The 12,314-nt window shown below is 46.0% G+C and overlaps 1 protein-coding gene across 1 annotated transcript in view; it reads right to left on the reverse strand.

The window, feature by feature from the left end:
• Nucleotides 1-2,051: 2,051 nt before the first annotated feature.
• Nucleotides 2,052-12,314, reverse strand: part of LOC144694755 (myoferlin-like) — a 143,929-nt gene continuing 133,666 nt past the window's right edge. The window contains exons 46-48 of the mRNA XM_078565328.1: nucleotides 9,656-9,765; nucleotides 5,953-6,100; nucleotides 2,052-2,624 (exon numbers count right to left, since the gene is read on the reverse strand). Of these exons, the coding sequence (XP_078421454.1) occupies nucleotides 2,568-2,624; nucleotides 5,953-6,100; nucleotides 9,656-9,765 (315 nt within the window). The 3' untranslated portion in view covers nucleotides 2,052-2,567. The remainder of the gene's footprint in view (nucleotides 2,625-5,952; nucleotides 6,101-9,655; nucleotides 9,766-12,314) is intronic.

A 12,314-nucleotide genomic window follows, 5' to 3' on the forward strand; every position in this document is an offset into this window, starting at 1 on the left:
CAAAGTATTTGTTTAATACTTCCGTCATTTCGTTATTCCCCGTTGTTCCATCCTTCATTCGTGCAAATCCTCCTCTTCCATTTTGCCTGGACACTGATCCCAACCCGGTTCAAGTGGAGCCTATTCCAATGGAACAGCTCCCCGTTCGCCCAGTACTTCTGCCAGTGCCCCGGACTCCCACACCACTCTATCAGCCACATATTTAACCTAATCTGTTTGTCCCTCTGCCAATTTGCAGGGTATCGATCCAGAGATTATCACCTTTGAGGTTCTGCATTTTAATTTGGATTCCAGCTCCTCAAACACCCTCAGCAGAACCTCATTCCTAGTTCTACCCATGTCGTTGTACCAACATGGACCACGACAACTCAATCTTCCCCCTCCCACTTCTTTAGCAGCTATGAGGAGATATCCTTAACCTTGGCACCAGGCAGGAAACACAACCGTCGTAACTCCCAGCTGTGGCTGCAGACAACAGTATCTATCCCCCTGACTACAGTCCCCTATCACTACCACGTTCCTCTTTGTTCCCCCCTCTCCCCCCACTTGAATGGCCTGCACCATGGTCAATTTGCTCATCCACACAGGCAGCAAGAACCTTGTACCTGTTCGATATAGAGAAAGGTTGAGGCTCTTCCAGCACTGCACCTCATGTTCCCCTTACCTGCCTGACTCTCAGTCACATCTTCCTGTCCCCTGACTACTAACCAGACCTAGTGCCACTTCCTAACCCAAGGGGTGTGACTGCCCCCGGGTTCAAAATGTCCAGGTTACGAACTCCTTCTCCACCCCTGATGTCCCACAGTGTCTGCAATAACTCTGAGCTGAAGTTCCTTGGGATACAAACACTTATTGCACATGGGGTTTGCTGGGATTGCAATGCTCTCCATAAACTCCCACGTGCTGCAGCTGTCATCTCTAGCTAACTGAACAAAACAACGGCCGGAATTTTCCAGCCCATCGTAACGGCATGATCTTCTGGTTCCACCGATGTGAACGGAGATTTCAATGGCTCGCCGTCACTGCCAGAGGTAAAACTGCTGTGGCGGGGGTGGGGGGCTGGAAAATTCTGGCCAAGGTTATATAAAGTTTATGCATTTCATCAATTGAGTTTTGTTTAAGTTACAGGTAAATATTTACCTGTAACTTTCTCCCTGTGACCCAATAACTGCACTTCATTTACATCCGAACATTCCCAACACTTTTCAACATGTGCAGGTGGTGTAGTGGTAATGTCACTAGACTAGTAATCCAGAGTCCCAATGCTCGGGGGACGTGGATTCAAATCCCACTACGGCAGCGGGTGGATTTTAAATTCAATTTGTAAATCTGGAATTGAAAGTTAGGCTTGTTAACATTGATCAAAAAACGACTGAATTGTTGTTTAAAACACCCATCTGATTCCTTTAGGGAAGGAAACCTGGTCTGGCCTACAAGTCACTCCAGAGCCACAGCAACGAACTCTGAAATGGCCACGCAAGCCACTCAGTTCAAGGGTAGTTAGGGATGGGCAACAAATGCTGGCCTTGCCAGCGGCACCCATATCCCATGAAAGAATACGTTTTAAAAAGTTGTCCTACATCATGGTCCATAGTCTGTCAATAAAAATACCAGATCCAAGGAAGTCAAAGTCAAAACCACAAGAGCAAATCTCGAGACTTGTACAACCACCATAAGATTGCCAAGGTTGAGATTACAACTTTGAAATCAGTTCCCCTGTATCTTACTATTTACATCACGTTTAAAAAAAAAAACATTTTGGGGAAGACAATTAAAGGCCCCTTACCTCTCCTTTGAAGATTAGACGTTTCTCGGAAGCCATTCTTCAATCATTGACCTCCTTGATCAAATGATGGCCGTGTGGTAGCCATTATAGATTCCAAGTATAAACCATCCAAAAGCCTCCATTAGGACCCAGCCTGTAACTTACTCCAAGGTATCCATTACTAAAACATAAAAGATTTCCAAACCCCTCAATCAGATTTCAGCCTGTAATTTTTCCAGAGTCAATCTCCGGATCACAAAGAAACTATTAAGCGAAATCAGAGCATTTTTTGGCATTTTATTTACAGTGGGCTGAAACATATTTAACAAGTACAAAATATTTTTTATAGGTTATTTCGACAAGTTCTCTCGAAACAAAAAAAATCCCCTTTAAAAACAGTTTTTTGAAAAAAAAAATTGCAAGTAAATGGGGAACAATTCTAGGATCTGCTGGCAAACGGAAATCTAACATTCCAAGTAGCATGCCTGAGATTTCAAACACTTGTTCTTCAAAGCCTTCAGCATCAAATGTTGTTTGTCAACGGGAGGCAGCTTTGGAAGTTGGAACCTCAAGGGAGGGTTTTTCTTTTGGTTGGGTGAAGCCTTTCTGGAATGTTCACAAACAAACATGGGATACCCCCTGAAGTCCTGTCTCTCCGACACACACACACGCACACACCCAGCCACGGCCAACACCAAAATAAGCCATGAGGCAGAATGAGCTTCCTCGTTGCCGCTTCCTCTGTGCCGAGACCCCTCTATGCCACAGGGCTGGCTGCCTTCCGAGTCCGGATGGCCTCTCCTCACTTTTTCTTTCTGTGAAATCTGGTGGACTGCAACAAAAAGTTTGCTAGAACATTCTGTTAAAAAAACAAATTCAAAGAAAAAAAACACATAATATGCAAAAACGAAAACCCAATTCACAACTCAGCTGCCAGTGGGAACCTGCTAACTGGAAACTCCACAGCCCGCTGCCCAGGGCTGCCATTACAGACCCCCGCAGTACTCATGGACTCGATGGGAGTGTGCGCAACATCTTGTCACTTTCATGTTTCAACATCAGTTCCCTCCCTTCAGTTCCTTGTGATTCCACAAGGAACTTTGCATGGGTGTGATGTCCATCGGTGTTTAGAAGAATGAGATGTGATCTTACTGAAACATATAAGATTCTGAGGGGGCTTGACAGGGTAGATGCTGAGAAGATGTTTTCCCCTCATGGGGAACCTAGAACTAAGGGATGCAGTTTAAAAATGGGCCTCTTCCCCCTTTAAGATGCAGATGGGAGGGGGAATTTCTTCTCTCTGAGGGTCGTTAGTCTTTGTAGTTCTCTTCCCCAGGGAGCGGTGGAGGCTGGGTCATTGAATATATTCAAGGCTGAGTTAAGACAGATTTTTGATTGACAAGGGAGTAAGGGTAAGGGGGACAGGCAGGAAAGTGAAGTTAAGGTCACAATCAGACCAGTCATGATCTTATCGAATGGCTGAGCAGGCTCGATGGGCTGAATGGTCTACTCCTGCTCCGCGTTCTCCTGACCTATATTCTGCAAGTGGAAGTCTGTATAGCAAATGTGGGCAGGTTATGGGGGACTTCAAACTGAGTTCAACCTACCCTCACACAGACTTCCTAACAGGACTAGTTGGATGGCAATGAGAAGCTGGGAAGATTGGGCATTTCTCTTTTCACTCTGTCTTTAACCCTGGAATTGAGGCCAGACGATGTCTCTCTGGCACCACCTTAGCTGATTGTAACTGACTCAGAACAGGTCAGGGTTTCCATACTTAATGTGATGTGCCAGCAGCCATAGTACGGGGATGATAAACCGAGACCTTGTAATAACGTTAACTGCGCACCATTTGATACCGAGCCCATGGTTTCGATACACTGGGGCAAGGGCTATACTGCTTGGGAGTTATGATACTTTACACAATTCAGTTTAGACCAGTGCCGGAGCATTGCATGTTCCAGTTTACTGATTGTACGAGAAAAAAGTCAAACTATTAAATACAACAATGAGCATTCTCTGAATGAGGGTTTAATTTCTGTATACCATGAAAAGTTGGAAGAGAAACACAGCATCCACTGAGAAAATATTTTTTGGGGAGCATGAAATTGGGCAGGTACAGCACAGGGTTAGATACAGAGTAAAGCTCCCTCTACACTGTCCCCATCAAACACTCCCAGGGCAGGTACAGCACGGGGTTAGATACAGAGTAAAGCTCCCTCTACACTGTCGCCATCAAACACTCCCAGGGCAGGGACAGCATGGGGTTAGATACAGAGTAAAGCTCCCTCTACACTGTCCCCATCAAACACTCCCAGGACAGGTACAGCACGGGGTTAGAAAGAACAATGCTTCCACTACATTGTCCCAGCAAAGTTTCCTAATGCATTTGGGACAGGACAGGAGAACAGTGAGCTTTCAGCTTAGAGGCAGAGATTAGTCTGATGGTTAGTTTTCTGGAGTAGAATCAAAAAGTTTAATAATGCAGAGAATTTCAGTTTAATTTTTTAAATTCTGGAACCAAAAGGCTTCTACCAGTAAAAGTGAGCATGTATTTTCGTAAAATCTAATAGGTTCAACTCTATGTCTGTTGGTAAAGGAAATCTGCCACCCTGACCCAGTCTGGTCTACATGTGACTCCAGACCCACAGCAGTGTGGTTGATCATTACCAACTCTTAAAGCATTTCAAGGTGCATCAGAAGCTTGGACACTGAAGCATACGTGAAGATATTAGGCAAGGTGAGAGGTAGCTGTTAACAAGTGCCTTAAAAGAGCAAACAGGGGTAGAGAGGTGGGAATTCCAGAGTTTAGGTTCCAGGCAGCTGAAGGCACAGCCACAAATGATGGAGCGATAAAATCGGGGAAACGCAAGAGGGCATAATTAGAGGAGTGCAGAGATCTCAGTGTTGTAGGGCTGGAGGAGGTCACTGAGTTAGAGAGGAGCGAGGCCATGGAGATGTTTGAAAACAAGGACGAGAATTTTAAAACCGATTCAACCAGGAGCCAATGTATGTCAGCGGGCACTTGGCTGATGGATGAACACGACTTGGTGCGAGTTAGCGTATGTCCAGTAGAGGTCTGCATGAGTTTATGGAGGGTAGAATGAGGGAGGCTGGCCAGGTGTGTATTGGAATAGTTGAGTCTAGAGGTTATAAAGGAATAGATGAGGGTTTCAGCAGCAGATGAGCTGAGGCACGGGTGGAGTTGGAGATGGAAATAGGCAGTCTTGCTGATGGCACGGACATGTAGTTGGAAGGTCATCTCAGAGCCAAATATCACACCAAGTTTGCAAACAGCCTTGTTCAGCCTCAGACTATTGCTGGGCAGAGGGATGGAGTGGGTAGCTAGGGAAAGGAGTTTGGAACGGGGAACTTATTTGGATGAAATTTCTGTTCATCCAGTATGGGCTGTTGGATAAGCAGTCTGATAATTTAGCAACAGTGCAGGCGTCAAGAGAGGTGGTGATGAGGTAGAGCTGGGTGTCGTCAGAATACATGCGAAAGCTAATGCTGTGCTTTTGGATGATGTTGCTGAGGGGCAGCACGTAGATGAGAAATAGGAGGAAGCGAAGGATTGATCCTTGAGAGACACCAGAGGTAACGGTACAGGAATGGAAACAGAAGAAAGGAAGACCTGTATTTCTATAGCGCCTTTCACAACCTCATGACTTCTCGAAGTGCTTTACAGTTAATGAAGTACTTTGGAAGTGTTGTGACTGTTGTAATGTAAGCTTTTTGCAGTGCACCACCCCTGTCTCATCCAACCCCACCCCAACTAAAATCAATTGAACGAAGAAGTGAGGTGGGGCACTCAGGACAGGAGTGAACACAGCAATTGGGCTGGGGGGGAAGGATAGGAGGGCAGAGGAATTGGGAAGAGGGGAATGGGCTCCCAGGACATGGAAGGACTGGCATCAGCTGTCCTTTATATGCACGTGTCTTTACTTTTCAGCACAATGGGGAGTCCTTTGTCCAGCATCCATTGCAGCTGATACCTGCATTTCCGCACAATCACATTTCGATCCCAGGGATATTGTTCTCCCCTTTTCCCACAAGAGCCATTTCTTTTACCTCCCCGGTTTGTTAAGTTGCTAAAAAGTACTTGTACCACGCAGGTTATCTGGGTCTCTTCAGCACAGAATTCATTGCGCACCTGTTTTGTATTGTGACTCTTTCTGAATACTTACAGGAATCGCGTGCAGGAGAGCCACGAGGAAGATCACTGGCACCACCAGCAGCACCGCGCAGATAACCCACCACCTGTATTTGCGCCAGACAATGTGCTTCATCGCCTTAAAGGGAGAGCGGAACCATAAGAAGGAGGTGTCCGGCCGGCTACACAACAGGGAGAAAGGGAATGCAATCAGATGGAGAAAAGGCCAAAACTGTTACTCAAGTACTGCGTCTAGTCTCAATACACAATGTGCCCCACATAAGGAAGCCTCTGCTGGTACCAGATCGCACAGCATTGATATCAGAGGTCTCTAGCACACTACTGCTTACCTTCCCATTTGAGGAGTAACACCTAGTGAAAGAAGGGTTAAGGGTATTGGTAAAATGTACAACGGAAGAATTCTCAAGGGACACTAAGTTACGTGTGAACAACTCTGCCTTGGATATCAAGGAGCCCTAGGAAAATTGACGTCAATGGGAATCGGGGGTAAACTTTCCACTGGTTAAAGTCACGCCTAGCAGAAAGAAAGATGGTTGTGGCTGTTGGAGACCAATCATCTCAGGCCCAGGACATTGCTGGAGGAGTTTCTCAGGGTCGTGTCCTAGGCCCAACCATCTTCAGCTGCTTCACCTTTGACCTTCCTTCCATCATAAGGTCAAAGGTGGGGATGTTTGCTGACGCTCTCGCCCACTACAGGACTCCCTCTCCACTACAATGTGATCCCAAGAGTTTATCAAGTTGGGGGAATGGAGTTGTTTTTCTTTAATCTTAGTTCAGATATTGGGTGGATTTAACTCAGTTCTATTCACATCAACATAAACAGCCTCACCCTCTAACATAAGGTCAGAAGTGGGGAAGTTCGCTGATGATTGCACAGAGTACAGTTCCATTCACAACTCCTTAGATACTAAGGCAGTCCGTGCCCGCATGCAGCAAGACCTGGACAACATTCGGGTTAGGGCTGATTGGTGCCAAGTAACATTCACACCACACCAGTGTCAAGAAGTGACCATCACCAACATGAGAGAATCCATCCATCTCCCCTTGACATTCAAATGCATCAGCATCATCATCATCCTAACATCCTACTGTTGGAGTTCTATCCCCTATTGTTATCATGTAGAATAATACAGCACAGGAGGAGGCCATTCAGCCCATTGTGCCTGTTTCAAAGGCACTCTTTGAAAGTCCCACTCCCCTGCTCATTCCTCATAGTCTTGCAAATGTTTCCCTTTAAGGTATTTATACAATTTCCTTTTGGAAAATGTTAGTAAATCTTCCTCCAACTCCCTGTATTCCAGATTACAACAATTTGAGGAAAAAGAAGTCTCATCTCCTCTCTCGTTCTTTTGAGAATTATCATGAACCTGTCTCCTCTGGTTACTGACCCTCCTGCAAGGGGGATCAGTTTTGACTGCACATGGTGATGGCACAAGCCCAGGCCAGAATGGGGATGGCATCGGCAAAGGGAGCTGTATTTAATGCTCATCGAGAGTCACCATGAGGCTATAGGGGCAAACGGTGGCATAGTGGTAACATCACTGGACGAGAAATCCAGAGGCCCAGGCTAATGCTCTGGGGATAGGGCTTCAAATCCCATCACGGCAGCTGGTGGAATTTAAATTCAATTAATGAATCTGGAATTGAAAGCTAGTCTCAGAGATGGTGACCATGAAACTATCATCGATTTTTGTAAAAACACATCTGGTGCACCAATACCCTTTAGGAAACCTGCCATCCTTACCTGGTCTGGCTTACATGTGACTCCAGGCCCACAGCAATGTGGTTGACTCTTAACTGCCCTCTGCAGTGGCTGAGCAAGCCAAGCTCAAGAACAATTAGAGATTAGACTCATTTATGGCACAGAAGCTGGGCTGCAAATGCTGGCCTTGCCAGTGACACCCATGAAAGAATAAAGAATTAGCCACAGTGTTGGAGTGGAGTCACATATATATCAGCTCATAGTCTGGATGGGTGACGGAAGTTTTCAATGCCTTGCCCATGTAGAAGCTGGAACTCATGAGCTCTGGGTCGCTTGCACCATAAGCACCAGGTGACTGTACCCAGGACCACATCTCATTTCCCCTCAGAGCACAGAAAGTTAGTGGGAGATTTTGATTGAGGTGTTCAAAATTATGAATGGCTTTTGACAGAGCAAGTAAAGAGAAAATAGTGACAGCACAGGTCCTGGCCAGAATGGAGATGATTCGATAACTTAAAACATTTAATAATTCAACCCCTTCCAACAGGAATGATTTTACACACACCATTTTAGATTTTGCTTCACTGCATTCTTCTACAGAAATAATATTCTGTGTGCTGTAGTTTAGGTCATGAGCTCGGAGACTCTGCAAGTTAAAACCACAAATCCCATCCCACCCACCTCCTCTCAATCAGCCGACATAGTGTACAAAATTATGAGGGGAATAGATAGAGTGGACAGGATAAAATTGTTTCCCTTGGTGGAGAATTCTAGAACCAGGGGACATAGATTCAAGATAAGTGGCAGAAGGTGTAGGGGGGACATGAGGAAGAACTTTTTTTTACGCAGAGGGTAGTGGGTGACTGGAATTCACTGCCAAAGTTGGTGATAGAGACAGAAACTCTAAACTCTTTTAAAAAGTACCTGGATCTGCACCTAAAGTGCTGTAAGCTGAAGGGCTATGGGCCGGGTGCAGGAAGGTGGGATTAGAAAGGACACCTGGGTATCCTTGAGCTGGCATGGACAAGATGGGCCGAATGGCCTCCTTCTGTGCTGTAACTTTTCTATGGTTCTATAATGTCAATACTCTGAGTACAGCACTGGGATTGAAGCCACATCACAACTGGCCCCATTTCTGTTGTAAGTGGCTGTCGAATTTTAAAGTGGTTCTTTTTAGTGCTATTGCAACCCAGTATTTCTTTCAGGAATATGAAGGTGGTGGTGGGGCGGGTGGTGGTGGGGGGGTGGCAGTGGTGGTGGTGGAAGATGGAGGCAGCCTGGTTGGTGTGGTGGGGGGGTGATGGTTGGGGAAATGGAGGCAGCATTTTCGTGATTAATTTGTTTTATTTCCTACCCCACAGAATGTTATATATTAAGGGCTCAAATCTTAAACTGATGTGCCATTCAAGCACAGATGTCAATCCAATTTATCATTAATTAAGCAGGTAACAGAAAGGTTTTCGTATTGCTGAAAAAAGAGACATGCTGTTGAAGCTTTTAATCTTGCGGGACAGATGCAAGAATGCCAAATTTCAAAGGGAGCAACAATTTATACTGCATGAGAAAAGGGTGCTGGTTGGTTGGCAAATCAACTGTGATTGATCAAGGTGTTGCCATGGAGAATGCACCAGGGAACTATTGCGCCCCCCCCCACCCTACTTTTTTTTGTTTAATTCAAAAAAGGCACAATGCCTGCACTTGTTCCCTTTGCCTGCAGAGGACAGGTTCTTGTGTAGCTTCTAGCAAGTGTAAGTTAGCCACATTGCGAGTCCGACTGATAATCTTAAATTGGTTGTTAGTGTAATTCTGAGCACGTTCGGGATTGTTCAGCAAGTGCTGTCCAATCGCAGAATCACATCTAACATTAGATATTATATTCTGAGTTGGGCCTGTTTCTGTGCCTTATATCCTATGTTAGCAGGTTGAGGTTATTGACACAGTGCAAACTTTGGGGCTTAAATGTTCTTGACAGCTTGGAGGTTTGTTTTGATTGACCCCAGTATTATGGACATACTTCGGTGGTTCCAGCTTGGGATTCATATTGGGCTCATCTCTTCCCTTCCCGGCTGGCCGCTCTTCAGCTTCCCGTTCTGTCAGCAGTTCCAGAGTCAATTCCAGTTTACCCTAAGCAGACCAAATAAGAAACAAAAAGTGTAAATGAGGCATCAGCTTGTGGAAACAACTGCCCACAGTGTCAACATGGACTGTAATAGTTTAATGCAGTGGGCAGTGCAAGTACCTAAATGAGCTGTGGAAAGGGTGGGAGAGTGAAGAATGAGAGAGAGAGTAGGTGAGATGGGAAGGGGAGTTGGGGAGACAGGGGTGGGGTGGGGAGTATGGGAGGCAGGTGGAGTAGGGGAGACGGGGAGTATGGAGACGGGGGAGTATGGAGACGGGGGAGTATGGAAACGGGGGAGTATGGAGACGGGAGTATGGAGACAGGGGAGTATGGAGACGGGTGAGTATGGAAATGGGGGAGTATGGAGACGGGAGTATGGAGACGGGTGAGTATGGAGACGGGGGAGTATGGAGACGGGGGAGTATGGAAATGGGGGAGTATGGAAATGGGGGAGTATGGAGACGGGAGTATGGAGACGGGTGAGTATGGAGACGGGGGAGTATGGAGACGGGGGAGTATGGAGACGGGGGAGTATGGAGACGGGGGAGTATGGAGACGGGGGAGTATGGAGACGGGGGAGTATGGAAATGGGGGAGTATGGAGACGGGAGTATGGAGACGGGTGAGTATGGAGACGGGGGAGTATGGAGACGGGGGAGTATGGAGACGGGGGAGTATGGAGACGGGGGAGTATGGAGACGGGGGAGTATGGAGACGGGGGAATATGGAGACGGGGGGTGGTGAGTAGGGGAGATGATGGGCAGTAGGGGAGACAGTGAGGGAAGTGGGGGAGAGAGCGGGGGTAGGGGAGAGAAAAAGGGCAAGACAGACAAAGAGGGGAGAGGGAGAGAAAACAGTAGGAGAGAGGCAGAGGGAAAGAAAGAGAGAGAGGGAGAGGCATAGAGAGAGAAAGAGGGAGAGACCAAGACTCCAGTGCAGCTGCTGTAATCTATCTCCCAGCAGTAAGTGAAAGATTGACAAACTTACATTTTATACTCCATTTACACTCCCTTTGTCTTTTTGTTCATGACATCTTTGTCAATCTCTCCTTTGCCTCCACCAAATGCTGGCCTTCTATCCAGCTTCACCTGCTCCACCCCCCTTAAACCGTATAAATTTCATCACATTTCTACTTCCTCTGTAGCTCTGAAGAAGAGTCATACGGACTCAAAACATCAACTCTGTTTCTCTCTCCGCCGATACTGTCAGACCTGCTGAGTTTTTCCAGCATTCTCTGTTTTTGTTTGCATTTTCTATGTTGCCTTTCAGCATCACCAGCAAAGGACCAAATGAGACATTACCCCCATATCTAAGATGCACGCTTTTCCGGTCACATCCACTGAGGGAAAGACTTAGGTTTCTGTTCATTCTGACAACATTGTGTCTGACTCCCCAATAATCACTCTATTGGGAATTGGCAGTCTTATATCCTCATCTTTCATGTTCTCTTTCCTTTCTTCCCATTGTCTCCTGAAGAGCTTGAGCGAGCGTTGTGATCAGGAGGGAATATTCACCCTGGGGATGAGTCAGTGGAATTAACTCAAGACTTTAGTCAACTCAACACTGTCTGGACACAAATGAATTTGTTGGTTTGATCCATCAAGGATTGACTGGGATCCATCTGATTAAGTTAGTCTTATTGAAACACAAGATTCTAAGGAGGCTTGACAGGGTAGATGCTGAGAGGATGTTTGCCCTCGTGGCAGTATCTAGAACTAGGGGTTTCAAAATAAGGGGGTCTCCCATTTAAGATGATGAGGAGGAATTTCTTCTCTCAGAGGGTCGTTAGTCTTAGGAATTCTCTTCCAGAGAGAGCAGTGGAGGCTGGATCATTGAATATATTCAAGGCTGAGTTAGATAGATTTTTAATGACAAAGGAGTCAAGGGTTATGGGGTGGCGGGGGTAAAAACGGGAAAGTGGAGTTTAGGCCACAATCAGATCAGCCATGATCTTATGGACTGGCAGAGCAGATTCGATGAGCCGAATGGCCTACTCCTGTTCCTATTTCTTATGTTATGTAATCTTTAGTTGCTGGACTTCTACTTAGCTTCAAGAACAGCCGTCAGAGATGTGCTAGGTCTAGTGACTTTAATGATTTCTTCTGATGATTCATTAGAACGATACTGGGGTGAGAAGGATTAAATTATGAGGAAAGGCTGCTGAGACTAGGCTTGTATTGCCTCGAGTATGGAAGATGAAGGGTTGATCTAATTGAGCTGTCTAAGATGGTTGAAGGAATTGATAGGGTCTATATAGAGAAACTATTTCCTCTGGTAAGGGGCAGTACGGAACAAGGAGGCATAACCTTAAAATTAGAGCTAGGTGGTTCAGGGGTGATGACAGGAATTTCTTCACACAAAGTTGTGGAGATTTGAAACTCTTCCAATCCTTCCCTCAAAAAAAAACTGTTGAGGCTGGGGAGGGTCAATCGAAACATTCAAAATGGAGATTGATAGATACTAAAGGGTACAGAACCAAGTTGGCGAGTGGAGGGGGAAGAGAGTTAGGGGAAAGGCACAACAGGGGATATTCAGGGATCTGGATCAACACCAAA

This window comes from Cetorhinus maximus, chromosome 20, assembly GCF_964194155.1.
Source record: "Cetorhinus maximus chromosome 20, sCetMax3.hap1.1, whole genome shotgun sequence".
Lineage (NCBI taxonomy): Eukaryota > Metazoa > Chordata > Chondrichthyes > Lamniformes > Cetorhinidae > Cetorhinus > Cetorhinus maximus.